General features: G+C 45.7%; 1 protein-coding gene and 1 pseudogene across 1 annotated transcript; one reads left to right on the top strand and one right to left on the bottom strand.

Annotated features, from left to right (window-relative positions):
* Positions 1 to 4,710: 4,710 nt before the first annotated feature.
* On the top strand, positions 4,711 to 6,114 carry CD14 (CD14 molecule). The gene is made up of 2 exons (XM_021707287.1): positions 4,711 to 4,788; positions 4,877 to 6,114. The coding sequence occupies exons 1-2, from the start codon at positions 4,786 to 4,788 to the stop codon at positions 6,002 to 6,004; spliced, it is 1,131 nt and encodes a 376-aa protein (XP_021562962.1). The 5' UTR covers positions 4,711 to 4,785; the 3' UTR covers positions 6,005 to 6,114.
* A 6,092-nt stretch (positions 6,115 to 12,206) lies between these two features.
* On the bottom strand, positions 12,207 to 12,518 carry LOC103277119 (annotated as a pseudogene).
* Positions 12,519 to 13,444: the final 926 nt, after the last annotated feature.

Below are 13,444 nucleotides of genomic sequence, written 5' to 3' on the forward strand. Positions count from 1 at the left end.
TCGTGGCTGGGAGCGGCCACTGCACTCCAGTCTGGGCAACAGAGTGAGACTCCAACTCAAAAAAAAAAAAAAAACCACAATGAGATAACCAATTAATCCACTCAGGATGGCCATCATCAATAACTCAAACAACAACAGATGCTAGAGAGGATACGGCGAAAAGGGAACACTTTTATGCTGTTGGTGGTAGTGTACACTAGTATAGCCTCTGTGGAAAAGTGCGGTGGTTCCTAAAAGATCTAAAAATCAACCTCCCATATGACCCTGCAATCCCCCTACTGGGAATATACCTGGAGGAACTCAAATCACTCTATGAAAAGGATACCTGCACACACATGTTTATTACAGCATCATTTACAATAGCAAAAACATGGAACCAACTGTGCTGCCCATCAAAAGAGGACTGGAGAAAAAAAAGTGGCACATATTCATGATGGAATATTACGCAGCCATAAAGAAGGACAAAATTATGAACTTCGTGGCAACTTGGATGGACTTAGAAGCTATGATACTGAGTGATCCATCAAAAAACAGAGAACCAAGTATCTCATGTTCTCATTCATAAGCAAACCTTGAGCAACAATTGAAATACTATAAGAAAGAGATTGGCAGTAGTGGGAAACTGCCAGGGGAGGGGGGAGCAGGAGTGGCACAGTGGGAAACTGCTTTGGGGGAGGGGGTACACCTCATCAACATGGGGACCTGCATAACGAACATTTGTATACCTAACCCTGAATTGTACCCCACATATTTAAAAGAAATAATTTTTTTTAAGTGTTCCTCACCCTCAGAATTGGAATAGTGACCAACTAAGCCCTACATGGTCTAATTCCCGCATATCTCTCCAGTCTCAACTGTAATGGCATCTCACTGTACTCATCTCTTCTGGGATCTTCCTTTTGTTCCCTAAACAAACTCTGCTCTTCCCTTGTCCCTCTGTTCCCTCTGCCCAGAGCCTTATCTCTGCTTTCTGCCAGCATCCTTAACACCATCCTCAAGATCTCAAGTCAAATGTCACCTACTCAGAACCACTGGTCCTGTGCCCCTATTATGATAGAGTATAGTACCATGTACTTCTTCATAACTCTTTTCACAGCTGTCATTAAGTTATAGTGTGAGGCCAGGCTCGGTGGCTCAGCCTGTAATCCCAGAATTTTGGAAGGCTGAGGTGAGTGAATTGCCTGAGCACATGGGTTCGACACCAGCCCAGGCAATTTGGCAAGACCTCATCTCTACAATAAATCAAAAAATTAGCCAGGCGTGGTAGCATGTGCCTGTAGTTCCAGCTAGTTGGAAGGATTGCCAGAACCCAGCAGATCGACACTGGGGTGGCCATGAGTATGCCACTGCACTCCAGCCTGGGCAACAGAGTGAAACTCTGAAAAAAAGTTATAGTGTGATTGTTTGATGTTATCTCTTTTGACACCCCCTTCATGGTACTAGGAGATTAGGGTCCTGGTAGTACTGAATAATTTTTATGGGAAGGGGCTGGGTGTGGTGGCTAACGCCTGTAATCCCAGCACTTTGGGAGGCTGAGACAGGGAGATTTCTTGAGCCCAGGAATTTGAGACCAGCCTGGACAACACAGCAAGACCTCGTCTCAACAACAAAAAAATGTTTTTAAATAGACAGGTGTGGTGGTGTATACCTGCAGTCCCAGCTACTCAGAAAGCTGAGGAGGGAAGACTGCTGGAGCCCAGGAGGTTGAGGCTGCAGTGAGCCATGATCATGCCACTGTGCTCCAGCCTGGGCAATAGAGTGAGACCTCAACTCAAGAAAAAAAAAAAAGAATTTTTATGGAAAATCCCGGGCAACATAATGAGACTTCGTGCCAATCAATAAATAAATCAGCCAAGCATGGTGGTGCATACTTATAGTCCCAGTTACTCAGGAGGCTGGGCCAGGACTCTCCTGAGCCCAGGAGGTCAAGCTGTGATAATGCCACTGCACTCCAGCCTGGGCAACAGAGTGAGACCCCCAAATCAAAAAAAAAAAAAAAAAAAAAAGAATTTTTATAGGAGGCCTCTAAGTTTTAGAGAGCTATTACTTAGCCAAAAGTACAAATTAAGGACAAATACAGGAAAGAATTTTTCTTAAAACTAAATTCCAGCTGGGCGCAGTGGCTCACGCCTGTAATTCCAGCACTTTGGGAGGTAGAGGCGAGAAGATTACCTGAACTCAGGGGTTTGAGACCAGCCTGGGCAACTTGGTGAGACCTTGTCTCTACAATAAATCAAAAAAATTGCCAGGCGTGGTGGCGTGGGCCTGTAGTTCCATCTTCTTGGGAGACTGAGGCAGAAGGATCCCCTGACCCAGCAGGTTGAGGCTGCAGTGGCCATGAGCATGCCTGGGTGACAGAATGAGACTTGACTCAGAAACAAAAACCAACTTCCTTCCCTTGAATTTAATTCTACCCCTTGGAGTTAATCAATGAAGTCTGCAATCTCTTCCAAAAAACAGCCAGTTAAATACCTACAGACCATCATTCTGCCTACCACATCTTTCTTCCAGACTCAGTATCCATCCACTCCTTGGACAGTCATTAATCGAGTGCCCGCTGTGCACCATGTTCTGGCTAGGGATAGGACCTAGGTCTTGACTCCTTCCAAATGCAACAGGCTGGTTTCTAAAATCCACATCTTATTCCTGGTGGGGAAAATGAAACAAGTTCCCAGGCAAACGCTATGTTCTGCCCAGTATCTGCTTTATTACAAGTGCCCAAACTACCTTTCTGCACCTACCTGCCTGGTAACACTGTTAACCTGTATAAACCAGCCCCTGTATGAACAGAGCTGCTTGTTCCTTTCTCCGGACCCCCACAAGTCCTTAGTTTCTCCTCTGTAAGAGTCCTCTGCACAGACTATAGTTCTGGATTTGTGTTTGCTTCCTTCACCTACTGGAGCATTTGAGGGACGGTGTCTTGGCCACGTCTGCATCCTGGGCCTCTCCACCAACTCTGATGCTTGGTAGACAACTGACAGATATTTGCTGAATCAAAATGTGAGCTGAGCATCTTTGCCGAACCATCACTGCCCCTCTTAGCTTGTACCACCTCATTCAGAGTGCCTCCCCTAAGGTGATAGGGAGTCAGACTTTAGTGGCCGGAGTCTCTCCGCAAAAGAATAGCCATCAAGGCTACCTTCAATAGATGTTACTGTGTGCCAAGAACTTGACTTACAGGTACTACTGTTATCTCCATTTTACAATGGGGAACCTAAAAATGAAAGGCCTAGAAACTTGCCCAAATCTCACAACCTGAGTAGTAGATTTGGGATTCAAAGCCTATCTGACTTTGCGTCAGTATATATATATACTGCTCATGGCTTTGCGTCAGTATATATATATACTGCTCATGACTTTGCGTCAGTATATATATATACTGCTCATGGCCACCGCAGCCTCGACCTGCTGGGCTCAGATAGTCCTTCCACCTCAGCCCTCCAAGTAGCTGGAACCACAGGCATGTGCCACCACATCCAGCTAATTTTTTGATTTATTGTAGAGACGAATCCTCTCACCTCTGCCTCCCAAAGTGCTGGGATTACAGGCATGAGCCACCGCGCCTGGCCAGGTCAGTGTATTTAACACCAACTTATACTCACATATTGGTCCTCAGGGATGTCACACATGGCATTAGGACATGGCCCAGGGTATTAGGGTATGTCCAACAAGACACACAGGGGGCAGTGATGATCCTCCTTGTTTGGGTTGGAGGCAGACATGCAGCTACTTTTCAGTTAAAGGAGAAGTGGGAATTTAAAATATTTTCATGCAGTTCCTTCTCCAGATGTCTGGGCTGTGGACCTCTAAAGGCTGCTCATAGTTCCTCACCCTCACCCTCTGGGACACTTGCTCTTGGCAAAACAAGTAAGTTACTAATTAATCCTCATTCAACATAGGCCTATGCCTTCCTTTCTAGGACACAGGAATTGTAGAGGGGAGGACAAGGGAGAGAGAGCAAGGTGCAAGTGGGAAAATTGTTTCAAAGTATCATGCTTCCCAATTTTAGGACAGAAACTGAATACTGCAAGTGATACAGACTTAGCCACTGTGTCTCTGTTAAACACCTCTGCTTTTAAGAAAGTTATTACTTAAAGGAGTAAGAAAAAAAAAAGGAACAGGAGTTGTTCTTTGGACTAGCTTCCTTTTCTTGAACCTAAGTCTATCCCTTGGAGCCAATAGATGAAGTTCACAATCTCTTCCAGAAAACACTCAGTTAAATATCTGAGGATATTCAGGGGCTTGGGTTAGGGTGGTGGGAGGCTGATAGTAACCAAGAAAAGGGAAGAGCCAAAGAAACCAATCAAGCTGAGTTGCTGGGATACAAGGTGGCTGGGGAGGAGGGCCCGGGGGGTGCAGAGTAAGGTACTGGCTGAGGATTGTCCTTTCCCCCATACCGCCAGACTAGCCTCAGACGTCTGAATCATCAGCGCACTCGCTGCCTGGGGCGCCTGAGTCATCTGGGCACTGCCCAGGACAGAGGACCCTAGATGCCCGGCAGAATCCTTCCTGTTGCCACTCCTCTCCCTGCAACATCCTTCATTGCGACATATCCCAGGAAGGAAGTGAGTGAGGGGAGCCCGTCGGGAGGAAAAGAGGTAGGAGAGGTGACCAGAGTTCACAGAGAAGGGAACAAAGAGTGACATTCCAGAATTACTCAAACTCTTAGCGGCCGCCAAAAAGTTCGCGCGTGTGAGGCTTCCAGGCGGGTGCCGCTGTGTAGGAAAGAAGCTAAAGCCCTTCCAGAGCCCGTACGGGCCCAGAGGTTCCGAGGACTTATCGACTATGGTAAGTATGCGGTCTTGGGGTCGAACGCGGGCCACCGGGGAACCACAGGGGCCGAATGGAGCCTCTCAGACCTCTGCTCCCTCCCCAGGAACGCTCGCCCTGCTTGCTGCTGCTGCTGCTGCTGCCGCTGCTGAGCCTTTCTGCGGCCACGCCAGAACCCTGCGAGCTGGACGATGAAGACATACGCTGCGCCTGCAACTTCTCGGACCCTCAGCCCGACTGGTCTAATGCCTTCCAGTGTACCGCTGCCGTCGAGGTGGACATCCGGGGCGGCGGCCGCAGCCTGGAGCAATTTCTCAAGCGCGTGGATTTGAACGCCGACCCGCGGGAGTATGCGGACATGATCAAGGCTGTGCGCGTAAGGCGGCTCACTGTGGGAGCTGCACAGGTTCCTGCGCCCCTGCTGGTCGGCGTCCTGCGTGTGCTAGGATACTCCCGCCTCAAGGAGCTGACCCTCGAGGACCTACAGGTTACCGGCACCACTCCGCCGCCGCCTCTAGACCTCGTGGGGCCTGCGCTCTCCACCTTGCGCCTCCGCAACGTATCGTGGGCTACAGGAGGTTCCTGGCTCGCCGAGCTGCAGCAGTGGCTCAAGCCGGGACTCAAGGTGCTGAGCATCGCCCAAGCACACTCGCTGGCCTTTTCCTGCGAACAGGTCCGCGCCTTCGGGGCACTCACCACTTTAGACCTGTCTGACAATCCTGGATTGGGCGAACGCGGACTGACCGCGGCTCTCTGTCCGCACAAGTTCCCGGCCCTCCAGGATCTAGCGCTGCGCAACACCGGGATGGAGTCGCCCACAGGCACGTGCGCTGCGCTGGCGGCGGCGGGAGTGCAGCCCCACCGCCTCGACCTCAGCCACAACTCGCTGCGCGCAGCCGCAAACCCCAGCGCCCCCGCGTGCGTGTGGCCCAGCGCGCTGAACTCCCTCGATCTGTCGTTCGCTGGGCTGGAGCAGGTGCCTAAAGGACTGCCGGCCAAGCTCAGCGTGCTCGATCTCAGCTGCAATCGGCTGAATAGGGCGCCGCAGACCGACGAGCTGCCCGCGGTGGATAACCTGACACTGGACGGGAACCCCTTCCTTGTCCCTAAAGCCCCCAGCCCCCAAGAGGACTCGGGGAGCTCCGGTGTGGTCTCCGTCTGCGGGCGCTCGTCCCTGTCAGTGGGGATGTCAGGAACGCTGGCGCTGCTCCAAGGGATCCGGGGCTTTGCCTAAAGCCCAAGGGAGATGAACGAATGGGTTCGGATTGCCCTGGCTTCAGGGAAGCCCCTTCAGGACATTGAAGATTAGACCAATCAACGCTTTGTCCTGGCGTTATTAAAATCTTAAGCAGCTGGTCAGTGTCATTCATTCAACAGAGTGTCTGCTATGTGCTGGGCCAGTACTGGATGGGGAATTCATCACACTTGACCTTCTTCATCCTAACTTCCTGGAATCCCTACCTGTCCTCTCCAAGAAAAGAACTACAAGGGCAGAAGGGACAGGGCAAGGTCGCCTGGCTAGGGCTGTGTGGGAGAAATCATGAGTGCCTGTGCAGTCAGGGCTTTCTGAGATTACTGGCACCTGGGTTAAAGGATATCTGACTGGTAATCATCACTAGAAAGATGCAGAAGGTTTCCTTCTCCATGCACTTTCCAAGGGCCAGCTGCTCTCTTTCAAAGGGAATAAAACCAGAGCATTTTGCTTAGTGACTTTCTCTCTTGCTCATTCTCTCTTCTTTCATTCATCTCTCTCTCTCTCTCTCTCCCTCTCTCCCTCTCTCCCTCTCTTCCTCTCTCCCTCTCTCCCTCTCTCCCTCTCTCCCACACACTCTAGGGAAGAGGGCAGCAACACTTCTCGTCCTACATAAGCTCTGAGTTTCATAATTTCAAGGGTCTTCTCTTGTGTTGTAAAACCCCTCCGCACCCACAGGTACACTGTTACTCCCTCACATTAGGGGAATTTGGGCATGGAGACCTGGTGCATTCAACAGTCTGTCCCTAAATGAGGTTCTTGTGTTCTGCTAGTACTTATGTGGATAACCATTTCAAGCTTACTCTGATTTGCAATTTCAATAACATCTCAGATTCTTAACAACTTCAGAATAAACAAGATGTGCCCTCTAAATCACAATAACTAACAGATCTAGGACATCAGCCCGCAAGAGGTGCTGTTTCGTCTGAGTCCCTTCTTCAAGAGCTAGATACTTACCTCACTGGGAACATGGGAGAGGGGTGGGAAGAGGCATATAAGTTTTTTCTTTATTCTAATTTTTTTTTTCTTTGAGACTGGGTTTTGCTATGTTGCCCAAGCTAGATTCACACTCCTGGCTCAAGCAATCCTCCCATAGCTTTAGCACAGAGCCTGAGGTGGAATCGGAGTTCTGTAACTGTTTGATAAAGTGTGATCTGAATTAATTGTAAGAAACTGCCTTGAGTATCTGGGATTGTGGGGGTGCACCACTGCATCCTGCTGTCAAATGATTTTTTTTGACGAGGGTCCCAAGACCATTCGATGGAGAAAAAACAACCTTTCAACAAATGGTGCTGGGGAAACTGGATATCCACATGTAAAAGTATCAAGTTGGGCCCTTACCTAACACCACACACAAAAACTAACTCAAAATGAATCGAAGATCTAAATGTAACACTTAAAACAACAAAACTCTTAGGAGAGAACACAGGCTTTATGACATTGAATTTGGCAATGATTTATTGAATATGACACCAAAGGTACAAGCAACAAAATTTTAAAATAAACAAATTGGATTTTATAAAAACTTTAACATTTTGTGCATCAAAAGACACTACCAACAAAGTAAAATGGCAGGTCACAGAATGAGAGAAAATATTTGCAAATCATTTTTCTGATAAAGGTAGAATATATAGAGAACTCCTAGAATTCAATGACAGAACATAAACAACCCACTTCAAAAATGAGTAAGGGATTTGAGTAGACATTTCTCTAGAGAAGATATTTTTTTTAAAGCATATGAAAAGAAGCTCAACATATGAATAGTTAAGAAAATGAAAATGTTAGAACTTCAGTGAGATTCTACTTCACATTCATTATGATGGCTACTATCAAAAATAACAGAAGAAACTTGGGCAATATAGTGAGGCTCCATCTCTACAAAAAATTAAAAAGTTAGTTGGCCTTGGTGGCACATGCCTGTAGTACTAGCTACTCAGGAGGCTGAGGTGAGAGAATTACTTAAGCCCAGTTCAAGGCTGCAGCCACTGCACTCCAGCCTGGATGACAGAGAGAGACTCTATCTCAAAAACAAAACAAACAAACAAAAATTTCCAAAACAGAAGATAACAAGCACTGGTGAGGTTGTAGAGAAATTGGAACCTTTGTGCACCTCTTCTTGAGTATATATGTAAATTAATTGAAAACAGGTCCTCAGGGAGATATTTGTTTACCAATGTTCATAGCAGCACTATTCACAATCACTAAAACATGTGAGAAACCTAAGTATCCATCAATAGATAAATGGATAAGCAAAGTGTCGTGCATACAAACAATGGAGTATTATTCAGCCTTAAAAAAGAAAGGAAATTCTGTAATATGAATCAACTTTGAGGACATTATGGTGAGTAAAATAAGTCAGTCACAAAAAGATTAAAACTGTATGATTCCACTTTTATGAGGTATTTAGAGTAGTCAAAATCATAGCCACAGAAAGTAGAATGGTGGTTGCCAGTGGTTTAGTGGGAAGGAAGGAATGGGGAGTTATTGTTTAATGAGTACAGAATTTCTGTTTTATGAGATGTAAAGAGTTATGGAGGTAGATGTTGATGATGGTTGCACAACAGTAATGAGCGTACAGTGCTTAATGCCATTGAACTACACAATTAAAAATGACTGAGATAATGTATTTTTTTTTTTTTAGTTGGAGTCTCAATTTGTTGCCCACGTTGGAATGCTCCAACACACTCAACGGCCATCACAGCCTCAGCATGCCGGGCTCAGGTGGTCCTTTCACCTCAGCCTTTCAAGTAGCTGGAAGTCGTGGCTATTTTTTTTTAATTTACTGTAGAGTCGAGGTCTTGCCACGTTGCCCAGGCTGGTCCCAAACCCCTAGGCTCAGGCAATCCTCTCACCTCCAACTACCAAAGTGCAGGGGATATAGGCGTGAGCCACATCACCCAGCTGAGATGTTAAATTTTATGTTATGTGTATTTTACCACAATAAAAAAAAATTTGGAAAAAATAATAAGTGTTTAAAGTTTCATATTACAGCAACATTTTTTCTATATCTTATAAAAGTATATTTGCAATGACTTGGAACTTTAAAACAAAAACTCTTTGCCACAGAGAGTTTAAGCAGCATTGTAAATAGAGAGCATAGTAAAGACTTTAGCATTTACTCTGAGTGAGATTGGACTCCATCTCCTCTGAGAGTGGAGAGATACAAGTAAAGGCATGCTATAAAAAAACTTGGAGGCCATATTGTAGGTACCAAGAAACCAGTAATGGGCCTTAAGGGGACAATTAATTGAATTTTGTGGGTGTGTTTGGAAAAGCCCACAAAAGGCCATGTGGAGGGCAGGGGCAAATTCATAAAGATGCCTCAAGTTTCTGGCCTAGGTAATGATAGTTGCGCTCATGGACATAGAAAGGAAAATAAAACTAGGACACGGTTGCTTAAGAGCCTGAAGTACCTCAGCGACCCCAGGTGGAGACATCCAGCAGGAAGTTGGCCATAGGAGTCAAGAGACAGTTGTGGGCTGCACATGAGAACTTGGGAGCCAAGAGTGTGTGTACATGCTTGTGGAAGTCATAGCCATGAGTAAGTTTACTCTGCCCGTGAGTGATAAAATAAGAAGGGAGAGAGCTGAAGAAAGAAACTTGGGAAACATCAGTCAACATTTCAGGATGGAGGAAGCAGATTCCTCAAGGGAGAGAGAGAAATAGGAGAACTCAGAACTCAAGGTGGGAAACATAGGGAGAAGTGGTCAGCAGTCCTCTAAGCCGCCTTCTCTATTTTCATCTTCACCCCATATATCATCACCACCCTCAACATCTTCTAGCCATTTTTTCCTTTGGCTCTTGTTCTTACTTCTGCCTGGAATGCTCTGGTCATTCATTTATTCATCCATTCAACAATTATTTATTGAGTTTCCACTACCTGGTAAGCACTAATGTAAGTGCTGAGGACAAAGCACTTACTGTGAGCAAAGCTGCAAAGGTCTCTGCTCTTAAATTGCTTACATTGCAATAAAGAAAATAAAGTATAGAGTGTATTAGAAGATGTAAGTGCTGGAGCAGACACTCTTGCTATTGTCTTGCCCATTGTGCCCTTCACAACGTATCTTTCCTTTAATAAATCTACCTTTCTTAATTCTTTGAAAAAAAGATGTACGTGCTGAGGCTGGGCACTATGGATCATGCCTATAATCCCAACACTTTGAGAGGATGAGGCGGGAGGATTGCTTGAGGCCAAGAGTTCGATACCAGCCTGGGCAACAAAGCAAGACAAGAAGAAGACTATGAAGGAAAAGAAGGAGAAGGAGAAGGTGCTATGAGAAAAGCAGAGCAGGGCCAAAGTGATCAGGAGTGCTTGAGGTGAGAGGTAGGGTGAAGGACTGCAAATTTACAGTTGTCGGTAGAATAGACCTCACATGAGAAGGCGACTTCTGTGCAAAAATTCAAAGGAGGTGAGAGAGTGAGCTTTGCAGTCGTTTGCGGGAAGAGCAGTCCAGGCAGAGGAATCATCCAATACAAGGAAGGGCCCTTGAAGATATGGGAAAGATAAGGCCGCTTATTATCAGAGAGTAAATAAGGTCTCAATTGTTTAAGGCTTACAGGCAACTGTACAGCTTGACTTTTACTCCGGTGAAATAGAAAGCCACCAGAGGGTAACATGAACTGGTTTTCATTTTATTTTATTTATTTTTATTTTTATTTCTTGAGTAGGAGTCTCACTCTGTCGCCCAGGCTAGAATGCAGTGGCACACTCACTGCCACCACAGCCTTGACCTGCTGGGTTCAGTGATCCTTCTACCTCAGCCCTCCAAGTAGCTGGAACTACCGGCATGCACAACCATGCCCCGCTAATTTTTTTAATTTATTGTAGAGACGAAGTCTCACCAAGTTCCCCAGGCTGGTCTCGAATCCGTGGGCTCAGACAATCCTCTCGCCTCCGCCTCCCAAAGTGCTGGGATTACAGGCATGAACCACCTTTTCATTTTAAAAGGATCACTCTGACTGCTGTGTTGAAAATACACTATAGGACGTAAGTTAGAAGACCATCTAGGAAGCTATACTAATAACCCAGTCAAGAAATGATAGTGGCTAGAGATAGAAAAAGATTTGTGGTTACGTAGGACTGGGTGGGGAAAGGGGAGTAATCGCTAATGGAATATAAGGTTTCTTTTGGGGATGATGAAAATGTCCTGAAATTAAATACTGATTATAGTTGCACAACTCTGGCAATATACTAAACACCACTAAATTGAACATTTTTTTTTTAGTCAGAGTTTCACTCTGTTGTCTGGGTCGGAGTGGCAAGCTCAAGGCCAACGTAGCCTCCACCTGCTGGGCTCAGGCAATCCTTCCGCCTCAGGCTTCCAAGTAACAGGAACTACAGTGTGTCACCAGGCCCAGCTAATTTTTTTATTTGTTGTAGAGAGAAGGTCTCGCCAAGTTGCCCAGGCTGGTCTTGAACCCCTGAGCTTAGGCAGTCCTCTCACCTCAGCCTCCCAAAGTGCTGAGATTATAAGTGTGAGCCACCGCCCCAGGCTCAACATAAAACTTTTGAAGAAAACCCACACAGAAAGACAGTGGTGGTTGGAACAGGGTGCTAGAAGTAGAAGTGGGGGGAAATAGCCAGAATATATGCATTTTTGTAAAGGCAGAGATCGCAAGATTTGTTAACTTATAAAATGCGAGACATAAGACAAAGAGAGGGTTCAAGGTTGATTTTATGGTTTGGGCCTAAGTTATGAGACTTGATGAAATCACAAAGGGTATGAATGTAGACACATTTTCCCCTGTGATTTAAATTTAACAATTTGTTTTAAAACATGTATTTTAAAGACATGGATATCTATGTTATTCCTTGAACATTTAAAGCAGAGCTGGGTGTGGTGGCTCACACCTGTAATCCCAGTACTTGGCGAGGTGGAGACAAGTGGATTGCCTGAGCCTATGGGTTCGAGAGCAGCCTGGGCAATTTGGAAAGACCTCATCTCTACAATAAATTTTTTAAAAAATTATCCAGGTGTGGTGGCATGCGCCTGCAGTTCCAGCTACTTGAAAAGGCAGAAGAACCGCCTGAACCCAGCAGGTCAAGGCTGTGGTGGCCATGAGCATACTAGTCTCACTCCAGTCTGGGTGACAGTGAGACTCAGACTCAAAAAAAAAAAAAAAAGAAAGAAAAAGAAACAAAAATTCAAAGGAAGTAAAATTATACAGAAAGCCAGAAATTTTCTCAGTCCAACTGGACAGATTCTTGCTTGTAGTTTTGGGTATCTGAAAACTTTTCCCTATACATTACACAGATACCTTTTTTGTAGCTATAGCCCTGACAGTAAGGAGGATTCATCTGGTGCACAGAACTTTAACAAATTTTACAAGTGGAGAACTTATTCTTTCGTGTAGATCAAATCTTGCCTTTTTAAAAGTCATAGCTTTATTTTATATCCCTTTCCTTTTACCACTTTCTGTGGTATCCCTTGCACCACCTTCCCATGTATCTGGAATGACAGTCCTGAGTTTTCTTTTCACATTTCTCACATGGCATCCTTTCTCCAATGTTTCCCTTAGCAGCAAAAGCAGTAGCAGCTTGAAAATGTTAACCCTACAGACAGTAAAGAATTCCACTTCTAGCCCCTAAGACCTCCACTCTCATCTGCCCTAACCCTGGAAAGTGGCTGGAGGAATAAATGTGGGCAGCTAGGTAGGGTCACTACATTTTCTAGATGCATTTTAGAAAGTGTCTGAGCACTGAGTTCTGGGACACTGCAACCTTAAGAGGTCACAAAAATGGGAAGAATCAGCAAAGGAGACTAAGAAGATATGTCTATTGAAGGAGGTGGAATATAAGAGAGAAGTTTCCTAGAAGCCAAGAAGAGAAATTAATTCCATGGAAGGGAGTGATATCAATTCCATGGAAGGGAGTGAGGTCAAATGCTGCTGAAAGGTACGGATGAGGACCAAGGATGGGCCAGTGGATTGACAATATGGAAGCAAGGAGTGTCCTTGAGAAGGACAGTTTAGGTAAAGTGGTGAGTGAGGACAAAAGTCCAATTGGAACGCTTTGAAGAGAATGGGAGGAGAGGAATTGTAGAAAGCAAATATGAATACCTCTTTAAAGGAGCTTTGCTTTAAAAGGGAACAAGAAAGTGGGGCAATAAGAGGGGTCAAGAGAGGGCATTTTGTTTTCATTGCTTGTTTTTAATTTTTATTTTAGGCGGGCATGGTGGCTCACATCTGTAATCTCAGCACTTTGGGAGGTGGAGGTGAGAGAATTGCCTAAACTCAGGGAATTGAGACCAGCCTGAGCAACATGGCAAGACCTCATCTCCACAATAAGTCAAAAAATCAGCCAGGTGTGGTGGTGCACACCTGTAGTTCCAGATACTTGGAAAGCAGAGGCAGAAGGATCGCCTGAACCCAGCAGGTCAAGGCTGTGGTGGCCGTGAGTGTGCCACTGCACTCTAGCCTGGG

This window comes from Carlito syrichta, unplaced genomic scaffold (genome assembly GCF_000164805.1).
Source record: "Carlito syrichta isolate Samal-C Ts95f unplaced genomic scaffold, Tarsius_syrichta-2.0.1 Scaffold316481, whole genome shotgun sequence".
Lineage (NCBI taxonomy): Eukaryota > Metazoa > Chordata > Mammalia > Primates > Tarsiidae > Carlito > Carlito syrichta.